The 10097-nt window shown below is 42.4% G+C and overlaps 1 protein-coding gene across 4 annotated transcripts in view; it reads left to right on the plus strand.

Annotated features, from left to right (window-relative positions):
- The window catches only part of C2CD3 (C2 domain containing 3 centriole elongation regulator), a 50759-nt gene extending 40836 nt beyond the window's left edge, over positions 1–9923 (plus strand). For 3 of the 4 annotated variants that reach the window (XM_076067783.1, XM_032956473.2, XM_032956472.2), the window contains exon 35: positions 7901–9923. In XM_076067783.1, the coding sequence (XP_075923898.1) occupies positions 7901–8038 (138 nt within the window). In that variant the 3' untranslated portion in view covers positions 8039–9923. Of the gene's footprint in view, positions 1–695; positions 3613–7900 lie in introns of those variants that run through there. The other variant, XM_032956474.2, reaches the window with a different exon arrangement.
- The last annotated feature ends 174 nt before the right edge of the window (positions 9924–10097 follow it).

Consider the following 10097-nt stretch of genomic DNA (forward strand, 5'->3'; position numbering starts at 1 on the left):
TAGCTGTTTATATTCACGAGCCTTTGGTATGCTCACACTGCCTTGTGCTTCCTGTATTTAACATATTGCCCCCTCTCCGGTGTGATTTGTAAAGTTCCCATATAATTGATCCAAAGTTTTTATTATTAATGCTCAGAAATTAAACATCTGAGCTTGTTGATTCTGATTCTGTTATGTGAACATTGCGGTTGCCGTAAAAGACACATTTTCAACGAGTGATAGATTCTCTGGAAGTGCGTTTCCTGTCCCAACACAAGTGAAAGCCCCATTCAGAGGATGTCGCTGGGGACGAATAGTTCATTTCAAGTTAACACATTCATCCTGTATCCCCAGTATACTTCCCCATGACTTGTTGGCTCGCTGTTCAAAGGCGTGTTTATTCTTAGCCCGAATTAAAACAAATCTCACTTTGTTCAGTATAACCAAGTCACCCTGAAAGCGAAACATTTTGTCAGACCTCAAAAGTTAAGTAAACGTAAGCCTTGGCTGTGTGTGGATGGGGAGACCTGCTTGGGAGTACCTGGTGGCATTAACTCAGACTGCACGGGTACCTGCACATTACCGTACAGCAGTATCCATCATGTATGTATGTATGTTTAACTTGTTTCGCACCATACGTAGCCAACCGTGCTAATCGGAGGTGCACGTGTTAGCATTGTCTTACCCCTCATATGCATAGTTTGTTTTCTCTCCAGATATTCCAAAAACCCCACAAGGACCCATTGAGGCTCTCCTGGATACGTTATTAACATCAGACAGAGGATCTAATTCAGGGTTTGACGGCTCATTTGTTTAATCTTCATTTGATGGCCACACTGAAGGTTTTACAGAATATTGTGGTTTTACTGCAACGGTTTATTTTTTTACCCTCGTTGAGTGCTGAATGTGGTTGTGTGAATCACCCTCACCGTTATTTCACTTAAATACAGTAGATCATCGATATCCAATAGATCATCGATATACAGTAGACCATCGATATACAGTAGATCATCGATTATCCGGTTGCTTCAGGGCATTGCAGATTTTTTAAAAACGCTCGATAATCGACAATAATTATTTAAAATAACTTGTTTTTACACATTCTTGTATGACATGCTTTTTAGGTGTTATGTGTTTTTGCGTGTTTAAAATGTGTTTACTGTAAGCAATTGGCATAAATAAACATACAAATAGACAGATAAATATCCTACTTTAAAAGGTTATTGTATTTACTGTACCGTACTTACCACTCCTATCTCGAAGACTCTGCGTGGGGTGATGTATATACGTACAGAATTTTAATTGTTTAAGTTGTGTGTAGTGTATTATGTAATGCACATATTTATATATTAGGCTCGCACATGGTGCCGATCGCCGGACTGGTTACAGCATCTGGAGCGGTTTTGCCGGATCGGTCCGGGACCGCAGCCAGATAATATTGGAAGCAGCTGGATAATCGATGATCAAGGCAGCTATGTGTTCATCATGATCAAAATATACGTTCGTCACCGCAGCAGGCAGCACCAGCATCAGATTTTTTGTGAAATAAACCAGTAAAACGGATGCAGCATAGAGGAAAGTTGTCATGTGAACATTGATACCCCATTAGATTACCAACAACCCCCCACTGACTAATGATGCACGGCATCATACTGAGTGGATTCACGTATGTGTGCACGTGTCACAAACTCATTCCTGTGTGGTCAAATTTACTTCTGTGTTATTATCTGAGCTTCCTGTAGCAAGCAGTGTTGGAGAGAAACGTGCATTCACTTGGTCTCCACTTTCTGTTGACCTATGAACCTATCACATTGCAAGCCAGTGTTTCTCAATATCAAGGGTCCATAGCGGGCACAGGATTAACTGTGCCAAGCATAAACGCGAATACTGGAAAGCAAATTCTCGGGTCGCCGGACTTATAGGGTGCAAACCTAAGAGTCTGGATAGCTGCTAAACAATTTTATTGTCAATGTAACAACTACTCTGTTACGGTATACATATGTTTGTTGCTGTAAATGTATTACGGTGTGTGTTATTGTTACCCACCGAGACATGAAAGGTACTTTTGGTATGCCATGTGCTGCGTACTGTATAAATACATAGGTACCTGAGTCTTATCAGTCCCCCCATCCCCAGGCACCCTTACCCGATCACCTCCCCACCATCCCCCACCACTGTGTCGTTAAGTACATTTGTTACACTTTACTTATTTTATACATTCTGAACAATGTAACATTTTCTAGTGTATTTATATTATACGTTATACATTGCATCACATATAAAGTACATAGCATGTGCATTCAATTATATTCTATTACTTTTTGTTATATATTATATTACTGCATTTCATCTGTATTTTAAAAGAAGAAAAAAACATTTTATTGCTGACCTGGTGCGTCTTTGTGTAAAATCTAGCTTGCTGGGGTTTTACTGCATGCACACTTGAGGAAATGTTAACTACAAACATTGACCTATTAAAAGCATGGCCACTTATTCGTACTCTCTTTGCGTCATTTCCGCAAGCGACTGGCGGATCATGCAGTATCGCAGCAGCGTGAAGTATACGCTGTAGGCCACCAAATTTGCGAGCGTCTTTATGAGTATAGGTGCTGCGGGAGATGCCTGCAAAGGTCATTGTATGTTGCTGGGCCATGTGGACACTTGAACAAAGAGAATGCGGGTGAAAGGTTGCCCGTTAACAGTTGGCACAAAGGTCCCCAGCTGAGCCCCGTTACGATAACTGCTTGGCTTTTCCATCAAGCCATTTTCATGAAGCCCTCGGATATCCCAGCTGCATTATTTTTTTTAATATAGCTTTGCAATTGTATCACAATTCTACAGTTTAATCGCTGTGGTTTCCTGCGATGACCAGGAAGGTGGTGCAACAAAAATGTTTTAACCGTGCCAGACGGCTACTGTACGATTCAAATTTTGTTTAAACTTAAGCTGCTGACATTTAACATTAAACCATCGCACTCTTCAGGTTTGTTCAGGAATGTCACTTTAGGCCAAGAACCTGCTTTTTTTTCAACTCTACTTTTCCGAATGTATATTTATGGTGTGCCCCCATTAAATGTTTTCATCCTTGTTGGTGCTATAATTCAACTAATGTAGAGCGATGCCCCATCCCGAACGCCAACTCCTGCCACGGTTTTTGTGGGCTTTTTGGGGGGAGGGGCAGCGCTATGGGAGAGAAAACATCCCTTTATCCGTGAGCATCGGGAGCTGTTTTTGAACCGGTGTATTTAACACACTGCCCCAGCAACAGAATTGCTTGCTCGGACCTGGTTAAGAACCATTGGCTGGGCTGCAGCGTCACGATGCCCTTTCGGAACTCCCCCTCCCAATCCGCCCGCATGACGAGAGAGGTGAAAAACAAGCGTCATTTGACTCTCCTCCCTTCAACACCAATCGCTGAACGGGGAAAGTTGCTGCTTCTGCCGCCGCCGCCGCCCGCCTGCTGGGTTGTTTTTCAAAAGGGATCTCCGTTTCCCAGCCGGCAGAAGAGCGGGCTGTTGTCCCACCCACCTAGCATTTGCCTTTCAGCTTCATGAAGGGGGTCGTCCAGCCCTGTGTCCTGTTTCGTGTGTGAGCACTCGAGCTTAAATAAAACATGAGTTGTTCTTTGTTGCACACTCGTCAATGTAGAACTATCATCATAATGTCTTTGTGGGTACAGTATTAATCGTTAACCATGTCCATGTTTCTCCCAGTTGTACGGTAAATGTACTCTAGTTACAATATTGTGAAAGTTGTGCTTTCGATGAGACATTTGTGTTTGCATACGTGGATCTATACAATGTCATTGCATTCATTCCGGCATTTTATATTGAAAGTAGTGAAAATAATTACCTGATTAATTTACGAGAGCAAGTGAAAAACCAACGCACGTAATTACCGTTTTCCCCATTTGATACACTTTTAAGTAACGTATAAAAATAGCAAAAGCTACTTGGTTTATTAATTATATATTATAATGTGTTTACACAGGAGAGTGTTGTTTAAAATTTTTAGCTTATCACAGCGCAACACAGATACAGTAATTGCATTAGGTGATGTTCTTCGCCTTAATTGCCAATAAGAACATCAGCGCTGAACAGTTGTATGGTTGCAGCAGCTGTAATTTGCTGTTAATCTCTTTATCATCTCATGGACTACTTGATTCCGTGTACATGGGGTATTGCCATGACATTGGCTTGCAGGGTCCCCCCCCCCCACCTTTAATACCTTGTCCAGCTCCCTTCTATCAGCTTAACACAAGGCCGCGTTAAGCTGATAGAACCATACTCTATTTAATTGACTGAAGATAGAGTTTCTTATAAGGAAGAGGTCATTGTGTGCTATTTTTGTTGCCCAGAGTACCTGGCACATTCCCTATTGTGATTCCCGAATGGAAGGGCTGCGCGGTGTGTTGAAAATACTGGCAAAAGACATGCTTTTGTAAAGCATGTTTAGTTGGTGTATTTTACCACTGTGATTGAAATGGTTTTAGATATATCATGCAAATATGTACATCACGTCAACCGTGAGCATTATGGGCATGCAAACAGAATGCTGTACTTTTACAATCTGTTCTCACGAGTATCCATTACTCATGTTGCTTCCATGCAAATACAACAACAAGTGCAGCTTGAGCCAACATGTTTGATCCTTGATTATGTAGAGACTCGTGTTGTGCTTTGTACCCTTAAATAATGAGGAAACTGCTATCTGGTGCATTTGGCATGGTCACGGTTCTTCTGGCTGCCAACTTACATTCTCTGCGAATGTTTAAAGCGCTATAAAGCATTTGTTTTAGTATCTCAGACGTATATAACAGCACATTGACAAAAACTGAAAAGCAAGCATAGTTGGAAAGGAGCCCGTAATTGATTCCTGTTTGTTCATTATGGTGATCATGGCCTAAACAATGTCCTTCAATGCTTTACATTTCTGCTATGTAGTAAGCACCAGGTCTGAATATATTTGGGGGTATTTAGCCAACCGTGCTGATGGGAGGTGCGGCTGTTTTAAAGCTGTTAATGCATTTTTTTGTGATGCGCACAAAGAGGTTTAATCTGGAACAGTCAAGCCCAGCACCATTGTACAGAAATGTGGAAATGAAATGATAAAAGAGCAGGCATAAGAGCTTGAAACTAAGATGGAACTTTTTTTTTATCAAAAGCAATATTTTATTAAACATACAAATGTACAGCACACTCCAAAGGTACAAGCACATACATATGCAAACGCACAAAATTACTTTCAAACTAATTACGTAGTAAGATGGAAACCTTTATAGTGGCTGTTGTAATAGGTGACTATCGAAGCATGTTACCCGAGATAGAACAGACATTAAAGACCCGTTTATATAATTCTCAAATTCAATTAAAGCCGTGATGAATAAAAATACATTTAAATCATTGCCTTCCACGCATGTTCACAGGGATCTACGATTCGAAATATAGTAATTACCTCGGTGAACGAATCCTCTGGGAACGAAGCTCATTTATAACGAAGTCCACATAAAGTTTGACAACTGCATTCAACACAGCACGTGCAAAATAAAACAATATTGGAATATTTTTTTTGGGGGGAGCTCGCAATAAACATACCAAATCTTACTGTCTTTGCACACTGTAAATGATGCGATGCTTCGGGTGTCTTGGCACTTCCTGCATGCTCTGTTGGAACATATAATAAATATATAACCTCAAGGAACGGTGATGGGAAGGGGGCGGTGGAGTGGGCTGAACTTGTTTTCTAACTTAAGGTTTTAGACAGGTCATTACAGGACAAGGGGAGAGAGAGGAAAAAAACCCAACAAGAAGCACTCTATGCTGACATTAATGCTGGACCATGCACCACCGGGTTAGAATATATTGACCCCGATGTGTCTACCCGAGTACTTGTGCAAGGGCATCGTTCGGAGATTGTCAAAGTCCTTCACGCTGAGTGAAGGACTTTGAAGCCAGAACAGGACAGCTCAAGCGTTCGAGGCTGTGGTTGTAACGGTGCTAAAACATGAATTACGGGATAACATATTTTTTTTAAATGCAACAATGATGTTTTGCAATTATTAAAAGTTGTCCAAAGTATCGTTGGTTGCCACACAATGTATTTATTTGGAAAGTCTAAATATATAGAAGCAGCTTATTTATTCCGCCTGAGGACGACCGCTTGTGTTGCTATTGAAACGTCGTGACATTATTTTTTTTATCTACCTAAGTGACTTTACCGAAAGAACCAAAGAGTATGGATTCCTGCAGGTCACGAAAGCTTCAAATCAAGATATAGAAGCAGAACTTGTTCAAGCCCAATTTGTCCGATCGTTTTTTTTGCCGCTCAGAATAATTAATGTATGTCTCCTTTACAAGGTCCAATGTTACATAATAAATGGCAATATTTACTGTTTAAAGCTGTCCGGCACTGCTTAGACTTTGCGAAGTAGTCCTACGGTTTTATTGTTCCGGTTTACAACAGATTGCGGCGGGAGCCTCAACTAACAGCGCAGCACTGCCCAGTCGGGCTGACTGGTTCTGGCTGGTTTTTGCACGACTGACGCAATGGGAAGAATGTATTTCCAAAATTACTGTGCGCTGTCACATGAAGTCCTGCTGCGTCGGGTATTGCGTGACCAGCTATTGAGCAACAGCAGATACTGTGAACATCACCTGTGCCACACCACTTTGCAAACCTAACTTGGTCAAGAAAATTTGCCGACAAAGGGAATACTGTGGAGCAGCAGCAGCAGCAGCTTCTGCATGAAAGGAAAAAGTACTAAACATATACGGGATACATCTTCAACATTATTTAATCTTCTTGCAATTTTCTGCAGATTATATTAGCACATTTGTTTTGGAGAGAAAAAGCAATGATTATAGACTGATTTATAATGCAAAAGGGTATATGCGTAGCAATAGACTGAAAACGTATTTGCGGAAAATATCACGTTACGTACTATATTTACCGTGCTCTTTGGTTCTTTCGGTAGTCACGTAGGTATAACATAAATCACGACGTTTCGGGCGCAACACCATCGTCCGTCATCAGGTGGGAAAGCATGGTCTGTTGCTGAGGCAGACTATAGCGATGCCTTATTGCGGCATCGCTATAGATATGGGAATGACCACTTTACACTCGCTGCCGTTCACACGGCAGAAGAGATTAACTGCAACTGGAGGACACTTGCAGTTGGCCTCATCACGCAATCCCGCTCGCGTATTGAGCGCTGCGGAGCCGTGCCATAAATTCCCCCTCCCCACCACCACCCGCCCACACAAGTGAGATTGTTTTTCCTCATAAATCTTGCACTGGACAAGCAGGGGCCCGTCCTATTCCAGTGCTCTGATTGGTTGTCTTGGCCCCGCATTCACGCGACTGCTCCTTGTGAGATGCTAATCTTGGGGCCTCTGGACATTCCACTTGGGACACCCGTTCAGTGGGGCCCCTGGCCCCATCTCTCCCTGCCCCTCTCCTCCCCCAAGACGTAGGTGGGTGTGCGCTGCACAAACAACGCCTGCTGAGAGCAGCAATGTTCCCGGCCGACGGAGGACTTTCACCTTTTATAACCCTGTCTTGATTTTCGCTTCCAAAGTGCCTTTGGGACGTAATTTAGTTTTACATGAATTTACAGTTGGTGCATTGTTTTTGTCATACTGCTTTGTTTGAGCCAATATTGCTGATGTATTATCCGGCTGTATATATCCAGGTCTTGCTTATAGGACACTTGTTGTCTTGATGGACTTTCAACAATTTTATTAATACAGTTGTGAGTAGAGATGCCCCTTTGTCACTGATGACATTGTCGGAAGTATGTGCTGCAGATTACATTTTAAATGTCCATCTGCAACGCTCGTCTCGTTAATGTACACTTCGAAGCCATCAACATCAATAACCGCATTGTCTGCCATGTGATCTTGCCCTTGCCCGTGCGTGACAGGAGGGCGAGATTGGCACGAGCGGGGCAAACGCGCGCCGCACTCCGCGACTCCAAGCCCACCTGGCACCGTCACTTCCCCCAGACCAAACCAAACGCATCGCGACAATCTTTTCCAGCCGCTACTCCAAGCCAGAATAGTGCGTGCGTACATGCACACACGTGCCTACGTGCTTGCGAGTGGACATGCGTGCCTGCGTCACGCTGAAAGGTCTCGATGTCTTGACAGTGAGCTAAATCTGTGGGAGAGTCTGACCAACTCTAAACGTGCATCACGGTTGTGGTGCTGGGGCCGTGCAGGCAATTCTGGTATCAGATCGCTCTTCTCTCGATGGTGGTATGTCGACGTGATGCCTATTGATATTGCAGGTATCACCCTGATATCGGATGTCCCTTGAAAAGCAATAGCTCTCTTTTCCTCGTGTCCTCAGTACTGGTAAAAAAAACTTGTGTAATTCCTTATTAACTTTTGCATACCTTTAGCAATATCTTATGATATAGACAATCTCCAGATAATACTGAGAAATTGGAATTGATAGTCGGTGGTTTCCCACTAAAATGGGCATGGAGAGTGATCTTGTTTTTACAGCTGATGGTAAAGTGGGTGAAACCTAAATTGAAAACTCAATTCTTTAGAAGTGCTTTTTGTGTGTAGTTCGTTGTCCTTCCGCCGCACCTCCGATGAGCACGGTTGGCTACGTACGGTGCGAAAGAAGTTCAACATTACATACATCATGACAACCAGTGTTTAACTTCACACAAATTAATTGTATTGACCAAGCAGGGATAGAGGGCTGAGTCCACCCTTGACGGGAATAAGAACTCGCATGCACTCTGACCACTGTACCTCCTAGCAGGATGTTAGTTTATATTCTTAACATACATGGTATCACAATGCTGCTCTTGCTATACCCATGAGTGTTGCAGTTCTTGGCAATGCGCCTATTTATATACATTAGAGACGCTTATAACTGAATGCTGGATAGTTGAAGTTGTTAAAGCCACACCTTTCAACATATTGGACCAAATGACAAAATAGAATAGTTTCAACCACAACCTTTCAGCCAATCGTCACCTTTGGTTATATGGTGCAATTTTCTTAAAATATTTATCTTCCATTTAGATGTATTTGAACAAGGTTCATGCTTCTGTTTGGAGCTGATTACACCGATTAATATTTTTCCATAATCTTGTCAGCTGCTAATGCATTATGAAAAACAATCAACATTTAAAGTATACACTGGAACACTGTCAAATAGTGCATGGCGCACTTTGTTCTGTCAACACCTACAAATGAGACTTCTAAACATAGGCAGGCAGGGCTTTTGGGCCCTGACATGTTAGTGAACACAGTTCCCACACTTGTGTGCAACGGCAGTAGCACGCGAGTAAGGTGCTTTGTGCGCTGTAGTTTGTGATTAATAAGTGCACTTGTAATTAAGAGTGTTTTTTGTTTCAGTTGTGTGCGGTGTCTTTGTCGTGTTTTCAAATATGAGTGTGTATTATGCAAACAAAGTTATATAGGGCGGAGGCCTCTGGACCCTGTTCCTTGTTTTCCAGTTTAAACGCGTGCAGCTGAACCATGAAAAATAAAATCATAAAGTAATGATTTGGTCGAAATGAGTTTCGCAGTGGTTGTATCAACCACTGCTCCACTGGAACAGTCGTATTGAGAGGCGATCGTTTGACCAAGAAAGGTCTGAGCTTGGCATGAGACACCACCGCATTCCAATCACTGGAATCATGCAACCTGTCTTGAGACTAGGAGCAGATAAGGATGCAACACAATCCTTTGTTGGACTATTCGTCTATGCTCCCGCATCTATATACTCCCAGCCTCTATCAAGCCGCACTGACCGTGATGATGAAGTATGGTCAAAATTTCCCTGCACTGCAGGAAGAGGCCTTCATCCAGCAGTAGACGGACAAAAGAGCTGTATGAGTGAAACTATGAACCAGGAGTCCAAAGCCTCCCAAGCTACAGATACAAAATGCCACAGCCTGGAAAGTAAAGTTCTTCTCAAAATAGTTGTTGAAGCATTATGTCAGTGAAGTTGTTTTATGTAACCTTCATGATCCGACTTTTAACCCTAATCATGTTTTGGAATCTAGCCGAACTGCACACATTTGGGCAGCATTAACAGTGGCTGTTGATTGTATAGAATGCACTAAATAGGTTCTTACAGTGAGGGAAAAAAGT

This window comes from Petromyzon marinus, chromosome 18, assembly GCF_048934315.1.
Source record: "Petromyzon marinus isolate PM22_M1 ecotype Great Lakes invasive population chromosome 18, UKy_Petmar_22M1.pri1.0, whole genome shotgun sequence".
NCBI lineage: Eukaryota > Metazoa > Chordata > Hyperoartia > Petromyzontiformes > Petromyzontidae > Petromyzon > Petromyzon marinus.